This window comes from Myotis davidii, unplaced genomic scaffold (assembly GCF_000327345.1).
Source record: "Myotis davidii unplaced genomic scaffold, ASM32734v1 scaffold684, whole genome shotgun sequence".
Classification (NCBI taxonomy): Eukaryota; Metazoa; Chordata; class Mammalia; order Chiroptera; family Vespertilionidae; genus Myotis; species Myotis davidii.
The window spans coordinates 2399431-2421656 of record NW_006295564.1 but is presented as its reverse complement, the minus strand read 5'-3'; the positions used below and the strand labels follow the sequence as shown (position 1 = coordinate 2421656).

The 22226-nt window shown below is 56.7% G+C and overlaps 1 protein-coding gene across 1 annotated transcript in view; it reads right to left on the bottom strand.

Moving 5' to 3' along the window:
- MRC2 (mannose receptor, C type 2) overlaps positions 1–21780 on the bottom strand; it is a 24974-nt gene extending 3194 nt beyond the window's left edge. The window contains exons 1-25 of the mRNA XM_006770275.2: positions 21384–21780; positions 20528–20701; positions 20169–20333; positions 19526–19639; positions 18924–19067; positions 16051–16239; positions 15733–15887; positions 13998–14105; positions 11683–11798; positions 11077–11225; positions 10258–10475; positions 8897–9039; positions 7738–7840; positions 7372–7510; positions 7224–7259; positions 6802–6962; positions 6632–6699; positions 5896–5996; positions 5456–5598; positions 2352–2466; positions 2069–2232; positions 1785–1893; positions 1049–1287; positions 750–918; positions 510–656 (exon numbers count right to left, since the gene is read on the bottom strand). Of these exons, the coding sequence (XP_006770338.1) occupies positions 510–656; positions 750–918; positions 1049–1287; positions 1785–1893; positions 2069–2232; positions 2352–2466; positions 5456–5598; positions 5896–5996; positions 6632–6699; positions 6802–6962; positions 7224–7259; positions 7372–7510; positions 7738–7840; positions 8897–9039; positions 10258–10475; positions 11077–11225; positions 11683–11798; positions 13998–14105; positions 15733–15887; positions 16051–16239; positions 18924–19067; positions 19526–19639; positions 20169–20333; positions 20528–20701; positions 21384–21633 (3619 nt within the window). The 5' untranslated portion in view covers positions 21634–21780. The remainder of the gene's footprint in view (positions 1–509; positions 657–749; positions 919–1048; positions 1288–1784; positions 1894–2068; positions 2233–2351; positions 2467–5455; positions 5599–5895; positions 5997–6631; positions 6700–6801; positions 6963–7223; positions 7260–7371; positions 7511–7737; positions 7841–8896; positions 9040–10257; positions 10476–11076; positions 11226–11682; positions 11799–13997; positions 14106–15732; positions 15888–16050; positions 16240–18923; positions 19068–19525; positions 19640–20168; positions 20334–20527; positions 20702–21383) is intronic.
- Between the last annotated feature and the right edge of the window lie 446 nt (positions 21781–22226).

Here is a 22226-nt window from a genome sequence, read left to right as displayed (position 1 = left end):
GCAGCTCCCCGGGCAGCAGAGCCCCCCGAGGCCAGAGCCCCCCGAGGCCCCAGCCCCTCTCTGGCAGGCTGAGTAGAGGATGGTGTGGGGTCCCTGCATTCATGTGTACACAGCCGGGAGGGGTGCATACATGTAATGGCACCTACGCTCTGTCTATGGCAGCAGTTCTCAACCTGTGGGTCGCAACCCCTTTGGCGGTTGAACAACCCTTTCACAGGGGTCGCCTAAGACCATCCTGCATATCAGATATTTACATGACGATTCATAACAGTAGCAACATGACCGTTATGAAGTAGCAACGAAAATAATTTTATGGGTGGGGCACAACATGAGGAACTGTATTTAAAGGGCCAGAAGGTCGAGAACCACTGGTCTATGGGAATGCGAGGGGCACTTCTGTGTGAGTGCCTAGGGGAGGAGTGCAGCCTGGAGACTGCGTTCATGGGGTCTGAGTGTCCACAGGAGGGGTCACCGCTGCCAAGACCCATGGGCTCGCCTGCCCTGCCCACCTCGCTGGCAGTGCTGCAGCGCCTCCTTGTGGCCCAGCTTCAGCTCCAAGTGGAAGGAGTAGCAGTGCTCCCGGAAGGGAATCCACGAAGACTCGGCCAGGTCCTGGGGGCAGCTGCCATGGTAGTTTATTCTCCGGGGAGGGGGCCCTGTGGGGGTGCAGGATTGAGGAAGTCGCCCCGAGTCCTCCCCAGACGGCCCACGTCTTACCCACGCCTCCACCCTAGCGGGTGGGCACTCACCACGATGAACTCCACACACAGCCCCCTGCAACTTGGCTTCACAGCTGGCCGTGCGCCAGGCCCCATCCACATCCACGTAGGCGCAGCCCCCTATGTGTTGGGGCTCCCTGTCCTGCCAGCCCACGTAGCTCAGTGGCTCCTCCGAGACCCAGGAGTACCGCCGGGAGCCCTGGGCAGGAGGCGGCCATCAGGGGGGGAGGAAGGGGACCAGCCAAGGAGGCGGGGGCAGGGAAGGCAGGGGGTTCGGAAGGGAGAGGAGGGAAACCGGAGGGGGGGCGGTTGGGAGGGGGGTAGCTGACCTCTTCACTGGCCAGCCCGATCCAGAGCGGTGTGCGCAGCCCTCGGGCGGCCTGTGTGAGGAAGGCGTGGGTGTAGGGCTCCAGCACGTGTGCCAGGCTGGTGTTGTAGCTCTCACACAGCAGGAGGGCGTCATGCCAGCTCAGTGGCTTCTGCAGCAGCCGGAAGGTGCCGTTGAGGTAGGAGAGCTCAGTGCCCGGGGCAGGGGGTGACGCTGCTGGGGACGGGCTCAGCAAGGGGTCTACAGGGAAAGGAGATGGGGCTCAGGCCGGGCTCTGCCTCCCTCACCCCATTCCCAGGCATGAGGCTGGGGGAGCCCCCGGTCTCAGGCAGAGACCAGGTCTCCACTGGGCACAGTGAGTGCTGGTCACGGTTATGATTCATGACATATTCTTGCTAATAAGCCAGGGAGCAAGCTAGAGCCTTCACCTGTCCCTACCCCTGGACCCAGGGCAGAGGAACCCATGCATGGAGCTGCAGGCGCCTCCGACAGACCTCAGGGTGCTCGACACCACGGATGCCTGGGCTCTAGTTTTTCCTGGTCAGCCTTTCATTCCCCCAACCTTCCTCCCGAGACCTGCCTTTCCCTCTGATGGGCACTGGGCCTTCCTGCCCACCTGCTTCCCCAGCAGATACGAGACTCTGGGGGTGAGGTCAGGAGCCCTGCTTCATTCCTCCCGGCACAGCCCAGAGCGGCTGGCCCAGTGCCGGGGTTTCCAAGGTCACGGTCACACGTACCCGTGTCCTTCTGGCAGATGAAGCCGTGTGTCTCCTCCGTGCAGCTCCGGTCATCCCAGCGGCCAGTGAAGTGGGATGAGGGGCTGTGCAGCACCACCGCACAGCTGGTCTGGGGGGAAGGAGCTGCTCAGGGGAGCCCCAGCAGCTGCCTCCACCTTGTGCCACTGCCCCCAAAAGGCACTATCAGCAAAGAGCTGGAAGAGGGGGGACCCAGGGAGTGAAGGCAAGCTAGGGCGGCGGGGCAGAGGGCGGGTGGCCAACGGGAGTGGGGAGGGCTTCCTCACCGGTATGTTGCCGCTGGGAGCAGGGTTAGGGCCAGAGGGCTCCCCGGGTGCCCAGTTGGCGTACAGTAGAGGCCCTGGCTCCACCCACTGGAAGTCCTTCTGCGAGGCATGGAGGCCAAGCCAAAGGTCAAAGGTCACGTTGAACAGGCTGGCTGTGATGAACGCTACAGGCCCCCAGAAGAGAGCGTTGTGAGCGACAGGGCAGCCCCCTGCTCGCTCTGCACTCGCCATTTCTGGGGACTGTGTCAGAGGACACTGGGGGCTCCCCAGGCGCTGGCCCTACCTTGCTCTAAGGGGTTTGCAATGGTGAGCAGCTGGGCCTCTTGCTGTTCGCAGGAGAACTGTGCCTCTGACCACTTCACCCGGTCCTGGGGGTCCTGGCCCTGGATTCGGAAACACTGGCGGAGGAAGGGGAGGCGTGATGACCTGTCCCACCTCCCTGTCCCACCAGCCCAGAAACTCCACCCTGTACCCCTCAGCCGCGGGCCCTGGGGAGGCTTTGGGGGCTCTCAGAACCAGGACACTGGGGTCTCCTTGAACACGGCTTGAGCCCCCTCTAAACCTGGCACAGCAGATCGCTTGCACTTGCCCACACCCTGAGGAGGTTTGAGTGGGAGGACTTCAGGCCACCAACGCTCCACTGCCCGTGAGAACAGCACCTGGCCAAGCACCAGGAGATGGACAGCACCGTCTCGCTTTTTGCTCAACGCCTTCGAAGCGTCGTCTGAAATCTGTTACCTTGTCCTTCGAACATACATGATTATCTACGGGATACTTTCTTTTTTTTTTTTTTAAATATATTTTATTGATTTTTTACAGAGAGGAGAGAGATAGAGAGTTAGAAACATCGATGAGAGAGAGACATCGATCAGCCGCCTCCTGCACATCTCCTACTGGGGATGTGCCTGCAACCCAGGTACATGCCCGTGACCGGAATCGAACCCGGGACCTTTCAGTCCGCAGGCCGATGCTCTATCCACTGAGCCAAACCGGTTTCGGCATCTACGGGATACTTTTATCTGTGTTTTTGAATGGCCTTTGTGAGGCGGCAGCTTCTAACTCTTGCCATGTCATGTTTCTCTGTTCCCACCCGTGTGGGAAATCTTCATCAAGTGAAGACTGTCTTCGAAAATTAATGATTTACAGTAATTTTCTGCTCAGAGGCAGTGCGATTGAGAAAGAACGTATGTAAGATAGATTCTGTTTCATATGAGGTGGAAGAAGCCATGAGAATAATTTTTGGAAAAATTTAATGACATGGGAAAATGCTCAAATACAACACTGGGGGGTTGGGGGAAGCTGGCCACGAAACTGTGTTATTTAATATGAACTCAATTACGTGGGAAAAGGCAGGAAAGGGAGTAGCAAATACTGACGGTGGTTATCTCTGGAGAGTGTGGGTGAGTTTTATTTTCTTTCTGTATTTTCCAAAGTCTTAATAATACACATGCCTTACTTTTTTTTTTAATAGAAGAGGAATAATATTTGCCTGAGTATTCTGAGAGGAAGAGCTCCATGATACTAAAAGTCTGGCTGTACTCCAACGTATGACAAAGAATTACGGATTATATTATCTAAGGTGACCTGATCGAATCCTCGCACTCAGGCCAAGTGGCCTTATGATATCCTGCAAAGAAGCGTGGGCTGAAGCTTGTGCTAATGATGCCAGCGCACACAAGAAGGAAATGGTGGCCTTCTCATCCTGTGATCAGCTCGCTTTAGCCCCCAGTGAAAACAATGATGGTCTCATCAGGTCTGACCGATCAGCCCAGTGTGCAAACAGAACCGCTTTTAGAAAGATATTCACACTCTAAAGGGAGTATTTTGAGATTATTATACTAAGCGAAATAAGCCAGTTAGAGAATGACAAATATCACCTGATCTCACTTCTATGTGGAATCGAATAAACAAAATAAAGTGATGAACAAAATAGGTCCAGAGGCATGGAAGCATGGGACAGACTGACAGATCTCGGAGGGAAGGGGCTGGGGGAGCAGGGAGAGATTAACCAAAGGACTTCTATGCTTATATGCATTGCCCATGGACACAGACAACAGTGCACGGAAGGCCTGGGGTGGGTAGCGGGCTGGGTGGAGGGGAGCAAAAGCGCGGGTGGGGGACATCTAATTGTCAACAATTAAAAAAAAAAAAAAAAAACAAGCCCAGCCAGTGTGAGCATCAACCGATGAACCAGGAGGTCACAGGTTCAATTCCTGGTCAGGGCACATGCCTGGGGATGTAGGTTTGATCCCCAGTAAGGGGCATGCAGTAGGCAGCCAGTCAATGATTCTCTCTCATCATTGATGTTTCTATCTCTCTCTCTCTCTCTCCCCCCGATCCTCTCTGAAATCAATAAAAATATATTTTAAAAAATTAAAAACAAACAAAAACTACTTGATCAGGTTTTCTGGTTTATGAGGCAGACTGTTTAATAGGGGTAGGAGGACTGAAAAATGGAGAGAATTGCTCAGAAAGCCCAGCCAGTGATGGATAAAGATCTTTCACTTCCATCTACTTGTCTTTTGTGAAGCAACTTTTTAATCAGCAACAACCATTAAAATCATGTTTGGAAATCATCTGAACTTCAAACAAGACCTGTGAGTCATGAATCACAAAGTGTCGGACCAAGATGTTTTTAAATGAGGAACATTCAGCCACATAATAGTGATTATGATTGATGATTTTTGAGTGAGCACAATTTTTTCATACTACTCATACAGAAAAAGTTAGAAACTTAAAAATACTGTATTTAAATCTTTAGCTCATGCTTCATATGGTTTTGTTCTCATGCATATTTTCATATGTATACTAGTCATATTCGCATGGAGGTAAATATATATCTTTTGTAGACACACACACACATATATATAATGTACACACAAACTTTATGTTCAGTATTTTGTTTTCCTAATAGATCAGAACGTTTAACGAGCCCTGGCCCGTGTGGCTCAGTTGGTTGGGCATCAACCTGCGCACTGAGGGGTGAATGGTTCAATTCCCAGTGAGGGCACATGCCTGGGTTGTGGGCTTGGTCGCCACTGAAAGTGTGTACGAGGTAGTCGATCAATGTTTTGCTCCCACATTGATGTTTCTCTCTCTCTCACTCTCTCAGTAAAAATCAATAAAAAGTCTTTAATTAAAAAAAAAGTTTAACAACTGCTGATCTACAAAACTCACCAAACGATTTCGACGATCAGGAGGTGCTACTACATGAGTCATTTTCCAAGGAGTCTAGCCCTGGCTGGGGGGCCCAGGAGAGGTTGGTGGGCACTGGCAAGAGGCCATGATGTTGATATTGCCCAGGGCCAGGACTCCTGAGGCTAGGGCTTCTCATGTTCACGTCCTCTCCCCTGACTCCCTGTGTTGTCCACCCCCGCAAACTCCTACCTTGTTGAGGAACTGGCTCCAGCCAGAGGGGCAGCCCCCCCGGATTGTGGGTGGCAGGTCGAGGGGCTGTGTCTCCCTGGTTTTGTTGCTGCGTTTGCAGACATAGGGCAACGCTGTCAGGCACCTCTGGTCCCCCCAGTCCTCTGCAGAAAGGGGAGGAGAGAACAGTCACCCCCGCTCCAACTCAGGGCTGGCAGCACCCTCCACTCATGCCCTGAGGAGGTTGAGCTGGGGCTCAGGGCCCTGTGCCCAACTCTGAACTCAAGTTCTCTGGGGGCAGAACCATGAGGACAGGCCCTCCCCTCTCTGGTTAGCCCTTCTTGAGTTGTGGGAACAAAGAAGATAAGAGACTGATGACCCCTGCACAGGCTCACCTTACTGCCCCCAACATCGACCCTCTCCTCAGCTTCCGCACCCTCTCTGCCCCACCTCACCCTCACCTCGGCTGGCAGTCATGTACACACACTTCTTATCCTTGCCGATGGGCCGAGGTTTGCCAGGTGCCCAGGAGATGAAGTTTATAATGGAACCATCTGTCCACCTGCAATGGCACCACGCAGGGGTGACTCCAGCACTGGCCCAGGCCTCCCCTCCCCCGTATGCAACAATGAGGGCCATGGAAGAGGAGCTGGGGCAGGACCCACGTTTTAGGAGCTCAGCTATAGGCTGAGAAGTAGGACGACAGTGCTCAGTGCAGCTGGGGACCAAAGGACCCGGTGCCTCCTGGGGCACTGATTCCTCTCACTAGAGAAGTCGTCTAAGAAATCCCAGAGCAGGGCTCCAAGGCAACGGGGTGCTGATCCCTGTGTGCTCCGGGCCCCTCATATGTAGGTGGGCCCTGCCTAGGATGAGTCCTGAGGGGGCTTTATTCACGAGTGACTCCAGCTGCCATGATTTAGTGCCCAACAATGTGCTGGATGCTGTGCTAAGGACTTCACATACCTTATTTCTAATACCTCATTATTTTCATATTCAGATGAGAACAGTGAGGCCCAGAAAGGTTAAATCACTTGCTCGAGGTGACAAAGCCATCGAGGGGCAGATCTAAATGCAGACCCAGGTCTGTGTGGTGCAGCGTCCCTACCTCCAGCCTGGGGCCGAGGCTAGCCATCCATGCAAGTGCCCCCTCCCACACCTGCTGCCCCCTGCCCTGCCCTCCATCCACCTGCCCCCTACCTGAAGCGCCCATCGCTCTCTGAGCTGTGCAGGCCGATCCACCAGTGCTGCTCCTGGCCCCGGGAGAACTAAGGAAGCCGGGTGGGCAAGTTAGAGTTGCAGGGCCTCTTCGGCTGCTAGCTCTGCCCGCTTGTGTGCCCGCTTCTCCCCCTGCTCTCTCGCATGCCCACCTTCTGCAGGTTGTGTCCCAGGAAGTCCAGCTCAACCTGGCTGTGCACGGAGGCCAGCTCAGCGCGGAACCACGTACAGATGCGCTGGGCCTGAGTCCACGTGGAGTGGTGCTCGAAGAACTTGTACTCGGCCTCCTGGAAACGCAGCCATTCCCGCCGGCCTGCAGGGGCAATGCCAGCGTGGGAGTGGTGGCCAGGCTGGAGCTGCCTGCCAGGCCTTGGAGGACAAGGTGGGTCCAGGGCAGAGCCAGGGCAGGTGGGCCTGTGAGTCCAGCAGACCCAGACCAATGGAGCTGAGGGTGCCCTATCTCTTGGCTGGAACCCCAAACTCTCTTCATTCTGTCCCAGCCAGGCCCTACCTTGGAGGTGATGACCCTTCCCCTGCTCTGGCAGGGGGGTGGGGGTGCACAGGGGGGCCTCACCTTGAGGGCTGACGTCTGGCTCCCGCACTTCCGAGCCTGCAGGGAACAACGTGGACAGAGACGCTGCAGGAAAAGGAGACCCTCCCTTGGATCCCCCGGCTGCCGCCCTGCGCCCCATGCCCAGGCCCCCAGAGCCACCCCACTCCACCTCGCGGGATCTTGCAGATCCAGTCCAGCTGCGTATCGCACTGCAAGGCCACCCACTGCAGGGAGGCCAGGTCGAGCACTGCACAGCCCCGGATGTCGTCGTCGTCGTGCCGGCTCCGGTCAAAATTGTGATAAGAGAACTGAAGACGGGGGTCAGAGTGGGACAGGGTTCCGAGGCATGAGGCGCAAGCTGCCCCCGTCCCCAGAACAGACGAACAAGAGACCTGGACTGAGCTGGGAACCCCCAACCTGGGCTACACGCCCCCACCGGCCCTTTCCTTTCCCTTCCCTCCAGCCCAAGATAGAGGGCTCTGCCCCGCCCACCACCAAGCCCAGCCCACCCCATCAGGACCCAACCCCCCCTTACCCCAAGGCCATCGCTCCAGCGCCAGCTCTGGCCCCCACTGGGGTCCCGACGGTTCAGGCCGATCCAGAACCAGTGCTGCTCGTGGATCTCGGGCTCAGACTCACTTCAGCACAGCCCAGGGGTTGGGACAGAAGAGATTGGAGGGAGAGAGAGAAGTGTCAATCAACCCCCTGCCCCTGGCAGCTCCGGGCTGGTTAGTCCCCAGGGCCTGGGGCCTCTCCATCTAGGCTTCACCCTCCTGGGGAAAGGAGGGCCGACACTGGACCCTGCACCCAGCTCATGGGGTGGTGGGTGGTCTGGCTCCCTTCCCTGGCTTCCCTTTGGGTGGGGTTTGCTCTGCCAACAAGACTGAAGGTTTCCACTGAGGGGAGTTTAGGAAGTGGATGGATGGACAGACCTGGGGCTTGGAATCAGGTAAACCTGGATTCTAGGCCTGGTTCACCCATGGTCCAGCTCGGTGACCAACCCAACCTATCAGCCCACAGGGCCAATGATAGTATCTACTTCCCAGGGTTGCTGGGAGGAGTGAATGTTTAGCACAGTACCTGGTGCCTGGTGAGAAGCAATAAATATGAGCTATTATAATTACTAGTGAAATAATGTAATCGTGACGTTTGCTGCGAGGAAACGGCCCTGGGCCTCAGGGAGCCTGGACCCCTGGGGACTGTTCCCGGTGCTGAGGGGCTTACAGGTGCTGTGTGGGTCATAGGATGCCAGAGCCCACAGGGCAGAGATGAGGGCCTGGAGGGACCTCCCTGGCCAAATGCTCACTTTTGTAGCCGTTCTCCTCCTGTCTTTTAGGAAATGCTTTTTGTTGAGGAGTGTGTGTTACTACGGGATGGTGTAAGGTGGGGGGAAAACACTCAACTTGGATCAGCTTGAACAAGGTTTTGCAATGGAGGAGGGTGAGGGAAGGGCAGTTACTGTGTAAAAGTTTGTGAGTCTGGGGAGGCGGGTGTTGCTGGCATTGAGACACTGGTGGGCAACACCAGGCCTCTGATTCCAGGGACACCCAGGCCCCTCGACGGGGGCAGACGGTCCTGGCACTAGTAGCAGATACACAGGTCACTCTGAGCCCTCACTGGAGTAGCCTTCACCCTGCCTTGCAAAACCAGAGTCACACACGCACGCACGCAGGCCACCACCCCAGGCTCAGTACCCGAAGATCTTGTTGAGCATGTTGGCCACAAAGTGCTCCTCCTCATAGCTGGCCAGGCTCAGCAGCTGAGCCCCCAACTCCTGGCAGGCGCCCTGGGCCTGGACCCATCTCTTCTTGTCCTGCAGCCGCTCTGAGCTGAACACCTGCAGGAGCAGAGTTCAGCTGTCCAAGCTGTCCCCCTGGCCCACCTCCCCAGGGGACACCTGCCCTCCCATGGCAGCAGCAGGGAGGGGCTGGGGCCTCACTGGACAGGGTTCCAGGGTAGTTTAGACAAACCTGCTCATCGGAAAATGAGCCCCAGAGGAGGGAGCTGACAAGGCAGCTCCTGGAAAACGTCACTGCCCAGTCCCCCTAACCAGAAGGGAGATCTGGGCTCTCACCATAGCAGAGCCACATTTGCTGTGGGCAAGTCCCTTCACCTCCCTGACTTCAGATAAAAGATCGTGGACTACATCAGTGGCTCCCAAAACCATGGGGTTTAAAAATACAAACTATCAGGCCCCATCCCTACCTAGTGAATCCTAATTTCTATAAAGACAACCTGAAGATTTTGTTTTATTAAAAAAACTGGAGGCCTGGTGCATGAAATTTGTGCACACGGGGAGGAGGGGGTCCCTCAGCCTGGATTGCGAGAGGGCACAGGCCAGGCCAAGGGACCCACCGGTGCACAATCTAAGGAGAGAGAGAGAAACATCGATATGAGAGAGACACATCGATTGGTTGCCTCCTATATGGGCTCAAGTGAGGGCCAGGGATCAAACCTGCAACCCAGGTAAGTGCCCTTGACCTGGAATCAAACTCACGACCCTTCAGTGTTTGGGCCAACACTAGCCACTGAGCACCACCAGCCAGGGCTGAAGATTTTCTATTTGTCAAGCTCTCTAACCTGGCCACTCTGGAAAGAGAGACACATCGATTGGTTGCCTCCTATATGGGCTCAAGTGAGGGCCAGGGATCAAACCTGCAACCCAGGTAAGTGCCCTTGACCTGGAATCAAACTCACGACCCTTCAGTGTTTGGGCCAACACTAGCCACTGAGCACCACCAGCCAGGGCTGAAGATTTTCTATTTGTCAAGCTCTCTAACCTGGCCACTCTGGAAACCTCTGAAACCAATGATCTTTATGGTCTCATCAATTCCTTAAACATTTACTGAGCACCTACTATGTGCCAGGTCTCAGATCCCACTGACAAGAGTTCTACCAGAAATGCTCTCTGTCTGTAGTCCGATGTGGGGAAAAGTGTTTTCGGAGCTACCGTATGGATCGTGGCTGGGTCCCACGGGGAACCCACCTCCCCGCAAGGTGAGCTGCCTCTTTGCTCTACCTTCTCTTCTTCCCCTCATGCCTAAGGGCTACCTACCTTATAGCAGTGCCGAAGTTTGGGGTCCGAGGCCCAGCCCTGGGGACAGGAACCAGTAAGGCTGGGCGTGGGGTCTGGCCCAGGCAGCTCCGGCGTCACTGGTGTGCCCAGGCTCTGCCGGCAGATGTAACGAGCCCAGAACATGGTGCAGTTCTTCACCTCCCACAGCCCCATGGCGCTGCCCGTGGCCAGGGCCACGCAGCCCCCGCGACTGTACCCTGCAGGAGAGAGAAGGGACACCTTTATGCCGAGGAGGAGCCATGCCTCGGCTCTCCCTCATCCCTGTGGGACACCACCACCAGCGTGGCCATCTCTGCAGGGATATAGTCTGTGAGGCTGGGGCCCAGGTGGAAGGGAATGGGGGTAGAGTCCTAACTCTGTTTACTCCTGTGAGCTCTTGGGCAAGTTGCTTAACCTCTCTGAACTTGTTTCACCATCTACCTCAGCAGGTTACTAAAAGGGTTAAAAAGATAATGCGTGTGAAGTGGTAATAATAATAGCAAGCACTTACATTGTGCTCACTAGTCTAAGTGCTTTGCATACACGAATCATTTAAGCCCCACATCAATCCTATGAGGAAAGCACCAGTGTCTCCACTTCCCAGGTGAGGACACTGAGGCTCAAAGATGTGCAGCTAATAAACAGCAGAGTCAGGGTCTGAGACGGGTGGTTTGGCTGCAGACCCTGTTCTCCTAGCGGCTTCCCCTCACTGCGTGAATGATCGGTGCACTGGGAAGCCCGGTCTTGGTCCTGGCAGGACAGGCCCCCCTCGGAAGTCAGAGAAAGAGGTTGACTGAGTGCCGCGGAGGCGGGGCTCACCAGGCTGGTCCCGGTTCCAGTGGGTGTACATGACCTCATCCCCACTGAGCCAGCGGAAGGAGCCGGTGCTGTTGAGGTCCTGCAGGGCGGTCCAGAAGTACTCGCCGTCCCAATTGTAGATGAGGCTGCTGACGAAGGCCTGCTCGAACCTGCGGTAAAGAGGCTGGTCAAGGGGTCGGGCCTCGGCTCTCCCTCCACTCCCTGGGCCCCAAGCCAGATGCCCTGCTCCTGGAGCCAAGGTGCTGTGTCCGATTAGTAACTCGGTTAGGGAAGTGGGGACCCCAGGGGACCCTGCATCCCAGCTGCCCTCTGTGTCTGGCCGAGAAGAGTGTAGAGAAAATTAGACACAGCCAAGGACTCTCTTGGGCATCCAGCCCACACCTATACCTGTTTGTGCCCCTGCCCAGACCCACCCCACACCGGAGATGCTGAATAATCAGGAGTCCTCCTTGTGACAATATTAGAAAAAGGCCCTGGAGACAGTTGGGGCTCAAAGGTCTCAGGTCCTTCTGTGCTGGATAACAGGACACCACCCTGTTTGATGGAGGAGCCAGATGAGGCCAAGACATATGTGCAGGCTGGTCTGGGCACCCCGCCCCCCCGTACCTGTTGGTGATGGTGACCAGCTGAGCGCCCTGGTCAGTGCACAGGCGCCGGGCCTCACTGTAGGTCACTTGGTCCTCTCCCAGCCAGTAGCAGGATGGGCTGTGCCACTTCCAACCCTGGCTCGAGAGAGTGGGCAAAAGAGGGGTGTCTGTGGGGAGGACACGCCTCTCTCACCCACAAATCCTGGGGCAGGGGGATGCCAGCGGCATCACGGGATGTGCTGTGGGCCGGGGCACAGGACAGAGGGACCTGTCTGACAGCAGAGACGGCCCTTCCTGCGCTGTATTCTGTGCCTGTCACTCCACACTCCTCCTGCCACCATTACCCACAACTGCCCGACCAGGGGAGGAAGCAGGGCCCACGGATGGCCGATCGGAGGCAGCCCACGACCCGCCTGTGGCCTGGCACAGAAAGATAAGTGGCATATCAGACTCCTCTCAAACATGTAAACCAAGAGAAGCAGTGGGAAAACGGCCAGTTGGCTGAGAAACCAGAGCCAAAAAGCTGGGAGAGCAGCCAGGACATGGAGGGGCCTGGAAAAGCAGGAGGACATGGCGGCTGTGACTGGCCTGGGGGTGGGAGGGGAGACAGACCCTCAGCGAGGGGTCGCAGCGTGATGGGAGAAAGACCACGGCTCCTGAGTAGATGCCCACCTGGTCCCACATCCCACAGCCCCTCTCCCCTTGAGCCAGCCTGAGGGGCTCTCTGCTCCTGCCTTTCAGATGAGGAACTGAGGCTCAGAGGAATTAAGTGACTTGATTTTATACAGACACTACAAGGTAAAGCCCGGACTTGAACCCACTCCACAGAGGCTGGCCTGCCCTCACCATAGCCCTGCTCCTGCTACGATGACTCCAGATGCCTGCCAGGGCCCTTGCCGCCAGCAGGGCTTGAAGTGGGGGTGGGCTCGAGGTTGGGAGAGAAATGCGGCCCTCTGGGCAGGAGGCAGGGCAGAAGAGAACCTGGTGTGTGTGGGTGAGCACGTACTCACTGTGCGCATGTGTATGTGGGGTGGGGGTGGGGGGGCGGGGGAGAGAATCCCGTATGCCCAGAAGGGCTGAGCTAAGACCCCTGGCTCTCTCAGAGTGTTAACCATGGCTAATTAGCCCAACACATACATTCTAGACCAGCCCTGGTGCAGGGCAGTTAGTAGTAATTCCTCTTCCCCCACCTCCACCTCACCCAGGTCCAGAGCCCCTAGACCATTCCCCGACCGTGCTGGTCCCCCAGACTCTTCAGCCGGGCCTGTCCGTTCTCTCCTGCCTCCCCACTGGAGGTCGTGCCTGTTGGTGTTTCCTGTTCCTCCCTGGGGCAGAGTGTGGGTGCAGGTGGGGTGTGGTGACGGGGCTTAATCCAAAGGAAATCAAAGAACCACACTGGCAAAGGGCTGGTAGGACCGTAGCCTTAGCAGATGGGATGTCGGGGCCAAAACACCACCAAGTGTCCTTTCTGAGCAACCTCCCCACAAACACCTACACCACTCACACCCCTGCTCGGCTGGGGGCCGGAGGGGGTCTAGGGGGCTGGAGGAGGGAGACGCGTGGATCACCCACTCTCACCCTCATCCTTACACTCACTCCCCCACTCACTTATTCCCCTCCCTCCCTGAACATCTGGTAGCCCCTGAGGCTTGGAGCACAAGGAGGGAGACCCCACAGTGGCCTCATTCCTCCAGAGGAGACAGACAGACAGGCACCCACTATGTCAGATGGCGTGATGAGTGCCAGCAAAGACAAGGTGCTCAGAGGACACGGGCTCACCCCGGCAGCCTCCACTCAGGTGAAGACTGGCCATGCCCAGCCGGTGTGGCTCAGTGGTTGAAGTTCGACCTATGAACCAGGAGGCCACCGTTTTAATTCCCAGTCAGGGCACACGCCCAGGTTGTTGGCTCAATCCCCAATAGGGAGTATGCAGGAGGCAGCCAATGGATGTTTCTCTCTCGCCCATGTTTTTATCTCTCTATCCCTCTCCTTTCCTCTCTCTCTAGAATCAATAAACATTAAAAAAAGACGAAGAAGAAACATGGACCAAAACTGAACGTAAAAAAAAAAGACTGGTCAGACTAGGGGTGCCTACTGCCACCTCCTGTTCTCTGGGAGGTGGCTTCCTCCTGGAGAAGAGGTTCAGGAATGTGGGTGGGGAGCTCTGCTTCCCCCCACAGCCCCGCCCCAACCAACACCACTCCTCCTGGTGAGCAGGAAGCAGGGTGTGCCCAGGAAGGACGGACACAGCGAAAGGCTGCAAGATTCCCGCCCCCCCTTCTCCCAGGAGCCCCTCTGCTGGCCACCAGGACCCAGATCCAGAAGCACCCTCACCTTCCGGCAGCCGTGGTCCTCCTCGGTGGTCTCCTGGCTCAGCTGGCCCGCTTTCTTGCAGATGGACGGCAAGGATTGGTTACAGGGACTGTCATTCCAGCGACCTTCCTGGGGACACAGGATGAGAGGGAGTCTCAGCCCTCCTCCCCCAAATCTCCCAAACCCTTCACAAACCAGTTTTTCTAGACCCAACCCTGCCTCTACTTGCTGTGTGATTCTCAGCAAGAAGCTTGACCTCTCTGTGTTCCAGGCTATAAAATGGGGAAAGTAGGATTAGTTGGATAAGCCTCACGGGGCAGATGGGAGCAGACAGAGTTGATGTGCAGCTGCCTTACAACACTGACAAGCACTGTCTAGTGTGAAGAGGCGCCCTTGAGACTATTGATAGCCCATTTCATAAGCACGGCTGAGGCTGTTGGTGGAACGGATGGCAGGACAGACAGGTGAGATTCCCAGTTCTGCAAGGTGTCCAGCCAGTACCTGCAGAGCCAGGCTGAGCAGACTGTGCGCCCAGACCCGGACCTCAGATGATGGCACTGAACAGGAATTCAGTCCTCAGCCTCCCCCCGGGCTGTGCGGCTGCCTTTAGCTCCATCCCGAGGGCAGAGGTGCTGTGTGTCCCAGCCCCCAGGGGAATGCCTGGCACGTAGTAGACTCTCAACAGATAACTGTTTATAAATTTTTAAAAAATATATTGATTTCAGAGAGGAAGGGAGAGGGAGAGATATAAACATCAAAGATGAGGCTCACTGATCGGCTGCCTCCTGCAAGACCCCCATTAGGAACCAAACCCGCAACCTGGGCATGTGCCCGGACCAGGAATCGAACCGTGACCTCCTGGTTCATAGGTCAGTGCTCAACCACTGAGTAACACCAGCTGGGCATGTTTATAAATTTTAAAATAGCACTCTCTAGTCCTGGCCAGTGTTGCTAAACGGTTAGAGCGACGGCCCACATACTGAAGGACCTTGGGTTCAATTCCCGGTCAAAGACACATATTTGGGTTTTGGGTTCGCTCCCACCCTTGGTTGGTATGTGTTCAGGAGGCAACCAGTTGATGTGTCTCTCTCACATCGATGTTGTTTTTCTCTCTCTCCCTCCCTCCCCTCCCGTCCTCCCTTCCAACTCTCTCTGAAAAGCAGGTGTTTGTGGTATCTCACCAGAGTGTCCTATCTGTCCCTGGAGTAGGTAGTTTCTATGGCACTGTCCCTTTTTAAAGGGTCTCTTATCTCTGCTTGAAGCCTTGCATCAATTCCTCTATCTGCCCCTCCACCTCTGAGGCAAAGCCATGGCAAAGAGTCATCGCCCCCCACGTTCGTGAGGGGATAGGACCCTGCACAGAGCACCCTGGCCTGTGGAGCATGGCCACGCCTGTGGAGCATGTCCACGTAACGTGGCCTCTGATGCCACCTGCCGGCGAGAACAGTGGCAGCCTAAGGTTTCAGGAGAATTAACTCCTTTCACCCTCCCAATGACCCCCTGAGGTTGGCACCATCCGTGTTCCATTGACGAGGTACACAGAGGTTAAGTAACTTGCCCAAAGTGACCCAGCTAGTTGGGGGAAGGAGAAGGGGGTCAAACACTGGCGATCTCCCATGTGGAAGGGTTGGTGGGGAAGACAGGGCTTCTGAGAGGCCATGGGGTGGGGTTCCAGGCAGGTACCAATAGGGCTGGGGTAGCACCAGAAGGCTGGTGAGTATTTGGGGCCCTGTGATAGGGAGAAGGAGTTTCTCACCGGCCCCCAAATGGTGACACAGTCCTCCAGGCTGTCCCGGAAGTTGTTAGGCTCAAAGGGGTGCCAATGGGTGAAGCTCACAATGCTCCCATCGGACCACTCAAAATTCATCTGCAGTTTCAAATCGTTGAGGCCAATCCACAGCTCCTCCACCTCTGGGGGTGCAGCCAGCGGGAGGAGAGAGAGGACATGAGAGGTCAGCCGCAGCCACCAGCAGGGGAGGAAGGGGCCGTCCCTGAGCCCCCTGGGCAGGACCGGATGGGCATCGGGAGGCCCTGTCCTCCACCCCAGACTGGCGGCAGGTGAGCAGCCCCTCACCTTGCTTGATCTGCTTGGTGATGAACTCCAGCTCGGCCATGCTGTGGATGCTGAGCAGGTCGCCTCCGCCCCGCAGGCACGCCTTCTTGGACTCCTGCCAGCTGCGCTTCTCGGCTTGCAGGCGGTAGCAGTGGCCCTGGAAGGGCTGCCAGCTGGGCTCACACTCCACCTTCACGTTGGCCCACACATCTGCAGAGACCCACAGGCCGCTGCTCAGCAATCCAGCCGCCCAGCCTCGGCACTGCCCCACTGGGCATGGTCCCAACCTCAGTGCCTCCCCAAACCTATCTCACATCAGCCCTTCCCGCCAGGACAGGTCTGAATGCTGATGAAGAGATAAAATCCTCCAGGGCCGCTGGAGGCCCAGAGGCAGAGCCCCGGGAGGTGGTGGCGGATTCCACTCAAGACAGGACGGCCACTCTAGCCGGGCCCTCAGAGAGAGACGGGCAGGGATTCAGGACAGACCAGCCCCGGGAGCCTGTTTCCTCTTCTGCAGTGGAGTTTCCTGCTACAAGGTTCAAACGTAGCTCTTGTCCACCTTGCTCAGTAAACGAAACCAATGTCACTATCTCAGATAACGTCTACTGAGCGTGGGCTCCGTGCTGTCCCTGGTGGTCCAGGATGAAGGGACGAAGGAAATGGGGCCAGGTAGGCGGCAGGTGAAGTCACCCGCTGACTGGCTGACGTCCCTGGCTAGAACTTCTCCACCTGCTAATCCCCCCACTCCTCTCCCTACTCCCCGGGGCTGACAGACTAGCTGGTCCCTTCCTCGCCCCCACCTCCTTGCATTTCGGGTTCACCCTCTGGGGAATGGGGTCCAAGGGCAGCTGAGACAAACAAGCCCTGGCTTGGACTTTGGCAAAAGAAAATAAGATTTTACCAAACCACCCGCAATGTCAGGCCTGGGCAGGATTCTGCCTGGCTGGGCAGGAGAGCATGTGCCCACTCGAAGCACCGCCCAGAGCTGGGTCTCTGGGATGCACTCCCTCTGGGAGCCGCCCCAGGGTCCAGCCATCCCATTTCCTGGATCGCTCTCCGGCAAGGGACCTGTCAATCATCTCTGCTGGCCACGGAGCCAAGACCCATGTCTGCTGCCCCAGACAGATCCAGCGGTTAGTGGGTGTTCAGACCCCAGGCGCCTGCTCTGGGGTGTAGGAGGAAGGGAGCTCAGGAAATGCGGATGCTTCAGGGGCATGACGTTGCCTGGCATGCTTTGAGTGATGAGACTGGGAAGGCAGAAGAAAAACTGCCTAGAAAAATGCCTCAGGCAGAGAGAAGTGGGCTGGGGTGAAAGAGGAAGGCCAAAGCCATAGACATGTCTGCAGGTTTGTGAGATGGCTTGCCACAGGGGCCACGCCAGGGACACCCAGGGGACAGAGAATTTGGTGAGAGGCCAGATCCAGGGGGACCACAGAGGGGCTAGGCCTGCCCACCGGGGTCCTCCTCCCTTCAAAGAGTAGCTCCTGGAGGACCTGGAATTGGTGCCTGCTCCAGGCCCCCTCCAGCTAGAAGTGGGGCGCCCAGGTTGTACGCCTTTGCTCTGACCCCCAGGAGGTGAAGCGAGAAAGCCGGAGCTGACAGCCCCGAATTAGTCAGTCTTGGGCAACCTTTCAATGGTCAGAAGCAGAACTTTCACTCTGTAAGTTCTTTACTTTTGGTGAGTTTGTGGGGTTGTTTTTTTTTCTGGTTTTGCTGTATTTTGCCTGGAAAAATTCCCCCTTCACCATTCCCAGGGTCACTGGATTCCTGCGGGAGCCCCTCCAACCTCCGCTGACAAATGCCTCCCGCCACCTATGGACATGCGTGCTCCCTTGGGAGCTCCTCCTTGAGGCCCCTGGAGCGAGCTTGATGAATCACATATGTCAGCAAGGCACTCCCTGGCTTAGAAGCCTGCAAAGGCTCCCACTGCCTACCTGGCCCCACCCAAACTTCGCCCAACAGCCAAGACCCTTCAGGGGCGGACTGGCTGCAACCTGCCTTTCCGAACCGTTCTCTCCACCACGCTCTCTGAGCCGGTGCTGCCCAAACTGTGCATGCGCATGACTCGCAGGTACGGGTCTTGCAAAATGCAGGTCCTGGTTGAGTTAATCTGGGGCAGGGCCCGCGACTACGCCTTTACGACGAGCTCCCCGGTGACGAGCTATGCTGCTGGGCTCAGGACCCTGCTGCCAGTAGTTATACTCCAACCAGACCACTCTCCAACCTTAAAACTTCCGCGTACTTCCATGCCTCCACACCTCTGCTCATGAGCTTCCCTCTCCCAAGAATGCCCTTCCCTCACGCCTCTTTATGGCTCTTTAAGCTGACACTCAACTTGCAAGGCCCCAATCAAATGTGACGTCCCTGAAACCCTCCTCAGCTTTCAGAAGCTTCATTCCTTGTCTAGGTATTTCTTCTCCTCCGACATCATTGCACGTGTTTTTATAACAGCACAGAATTCAGGATATTCCAGTTGTGCGATGAGATGTCTGTCACCTCCAACAGACTGCGACCTCCACAAGGACCAGATGAGTAATACCAGCATGGAACACAATTCTTAACAAATCCCCGGATGAATGAATTAATGGCACTTTCCAATTTGTTCCGACTTTAGCTAAACTGTTAAATAAGAACAGGAGACCCTAGCTGGTTTTGCTCAGTGGATAGTGCGTCGGCCTGCAGACTGAAGGGTCCCAGGTTCGCTTCCAGTCAAAGGCACATGCCCGGATTGCGGACTCGATCCCCAATGTGGGGCGTGCACGAGGCAGTGGATCAATGATTCTCTCTCATCACTGATGTTTCTCTCTCTCTCCCTCTCCCTTCCTCTCTGTAATCAATGAAAATATATTTTAAAAAGAACAGGGAGTCACCTTGTGCTTAGGACCAAGTCTCACCGGGAGGCTCGGGCTGGGCTGGGGCGTTGAGCTTCTTCTTGCACACGTAAGGCAGCGCGATGCTGCAGTCGCGGTTCTGCCAGCCTCCGGAGGACTCCGTGCGGATGACTCCACAGTTCTCCTCGCTTGGGTTGTCCGGCTGATCTGTGGGGAGGGCAGGGTGCCAGCACCCCAGGAGAGAGACTCACTCCCCTGTCCCTGGAGCCCTCCTCCTAACCTCCTTCTCCCTCGGAAGCGTGAGCCACTGCAGATGCCCAGCATTGCGCTCAGCCCTCCCTAACCGGGCACCGCAGGGCCTCACTGCTTTCTCACCTGGGCCCACATGTCCTGAGTTCTACTCAGCAACTGGTACCAGCCCCACCCGGCATCCCTGGCCAGGCTGCTGGTGCACTGGGTAGAGGGGGCTGAAATCCAGTCCACTGCCCAGGCCCTATGCCCTGAGCATTCGTTCCTAATTCACACAAACGCATTGCATGGGCTAGTGGGGCCCTTCTAGGGGGTGGGAGAAATCTGCCCCCTCCCAGCCCCACTCTGAGGAATAAATAGGAGACAGTGCCTGTGGGGTCCCCAGGCCACCCTGTACCCCAAACCCCATGCCTCACCACTCTCCCAGTTGAGGTACTTGAGGGGTGAGTTGTCCGACCACTGCCAGCCTCCACTGGTGTCCAGATCATTAAGGCCAATCCACAGTGTGGAACTATAGCCAGTGAGGAGCCCTGACAGCAAGACGGTGACAATGAGAAGCAGGTCGCCCATCCTCGGCCCTCCTACTCTTTTCCCCACACCACCACCCTTACCCCCGCAGGCAGAAAGGGATGCCCTAGCCAGTTTGACTCAGTGGATAGAGCATCGGCCTGCGGACCAAAGGGTCCCGGGCTGGATTCCAGTCAACAAAGGCATGTACCTCAGTTTCAGGCTCCTCTCTGGACCAAGCTCTGGTCCGGGCTCATGCAGGAGGCAACCAATCAATGTGTTTCTCTCACATCAATGTTTCTCTCTGTCTTTCCCTCTCTCTTCCACTCTCCCTAAAAATCAGTGGAAAGATATCCTCTGGCGAGCATTAACAAAAAGAAGAGAGAGAGAGGAGGGGGAGAGAGAGAGAGAGAGAGAGAGAGAGAGAGAGAGAGGGAAGGGCTCCGGGTTCTCCAAAGGTAGGAGCAGGTCTCAGGGTCCTGGCATCCTGCCCTGTCCCAGGTGGGTCAGACCCAAGTCAGCCAGCCCGGCCCAGGCTGCCCACCGCCTCACCATTGATGTAGGTCTGCTCGTGGATCTCGGTGATGCTCAGCAGATCCGCCCCTTGCTGCTCACAGCTGGCCCAGGCCTCCCTCCACGACAGCGTGGACTGGAAGTTAAACTGGTAGCAGCTGTCGGTCAGCTGGTCCTTGTCCCAGAAGGTCTCACAGTCATTACCTGCCACCGTGACAGCCGGACATGGGTTCCTCCCCAGCCCTGGACGTCAGGGCCTACACGGGGGTCCCTCACGGAGTGCAAACCCCGCACAGGCTGCTCCACGCTGCGAGGAGGGGCCGCTTCTCACCCCAGTCCCGAAAGTCCTGCCGCCCGCACCCTCAGGCCAGCCTCCCGCCCTGCCGCCCTGCTCTCACTCTTGATGGGGCAGAAGCCCCAGCGCTCGTCCTTGCCGTAGTCCTGGGTGGTGGCACACCACAGGTGCCCGTCCTCGCGGCCCGTGCTGGTGCAGCCGTGGAACCACTGGTTGTCATACTTGAAGGGGATGGTGCAGGGTTTCCCATGGGAGTTCCCCTGGATGGTGTAGACCTCTGCAAGGAGGGGAGCCAGGCCTTGGCATCGGGACCCCTGAGGCTCCCACCCTTTATAACCCAGGGAGCCAGGAGTGGGCAGGGGTCAGTAGAGTGGGGAAGGGCAGTGACATCAGACAATGGCTTTAAGGCTCCCTCTTCCACCAGATGGTCCCAGGAGCCTGGGAGAGGTCCTGCTGCCCATCCCACGGGGCTGGGGAGGGGTCCTCCAATGCCCCTGATAGGGCTGTCCACACTCCAGCTGGCTGAGGGGGTCTGCCAGTCACCCACAGAGATCTGGGCCTGAAGGAATCCCTACTCAGGTCCCTGGCCTGGGGGCTCCACTGTGCACCCCTCCTCCCCAGGTTCCACTCAGGGTAGCTTCCAGGAAAAGGACCCCCCAGGATGGAGCTGCCCTCTGGGGGTTACCCTGGGGTCTCCCTAGAGAGTAGGCCTAGGGTAGGAAATTTTACATGATACACTTTTGTACTGATTGAGGTCTTTACATGTGTGTAAATTAATTTTGTAATTTTTTAAAAAAGTAAATTAGCTGCTTTGAAGTTCGTTTTCTTACTCGAAAATGTTTCCCAGTACAATAAAAGATGTGACTGCGAAGGTCTACAGAGGAAAAGGCCTTGTCACCCGGGAGTGTGTCCCTCAGGGCCCCAGTCCCCCTGACACTCGGCTGCTAGCAGCCTCTCACCGTAGTAGGGCCGAGCACACAGATCCTCTTCGCTGCCATAGATGGACCACTGGCCACTGCGGGTCTGGTCGCCACGCTCCGGGGTGCCAGCCTTCGACGTGTTGCCAGCTCGGCCCCCCAGGAGCAGGTTCAGCTGGTCACCCAGTGTGCGGCAGTGCCAGCGAAGATTCATTGCCTCCCGGTCACATTCGTACATGCCCAGGGAGGCTGTGGTGTTGGTGCCCGGCCAGCCTGTGCCCAGGCACTGCATGGTACCCAGGTTGAAGAGCCGGTTCCGGGAGACCCACTTCCAGCGCTGGGCAGGGAGACCGCTACTGCAGTGTGGGGAGACCCTGACTTGCCCGCCCTGGGCCTCCAGGCAGCCCTCCAGGCCGTAGCTGAAGATGAGGAAGACGTTGGGCTCTAGAAAGAAAGGCAGGACATGAAGCTATCACAGGGCTCTCCTGGCTGGCCCCTGCTGGCCAGTGCTACCTACAGACATTAACCAGGCGCCTGGAGCTGGGTCTCAGCCCTCCGCCACACACCCCCACAAGCAAACCCACCTCCACGGGGCAAGTGCAGATTTTACGGGAGAGGTGGAAGCACTCACATCACACAGCACAACGACACCTTTACCCCAGTCGTGACAGTAGCGTGGTTTTCTGCCCAAGTTTTCCAGCCCGGAGTCATTGTCTTGCTCTGCCCCATTGGCTCCATCCTTTCCTCCCATCTAAAAAGTCCCCAAACCACTCACTGCCCCCCATACCCAACCTCTCAAGCCCCCGCTTAAAGTCCTTTGAAAGGCAACTCAGCATTCTTCAAATACAAGTCAAACTCTTTACTCTGAGCCTCAAGATCCTACAT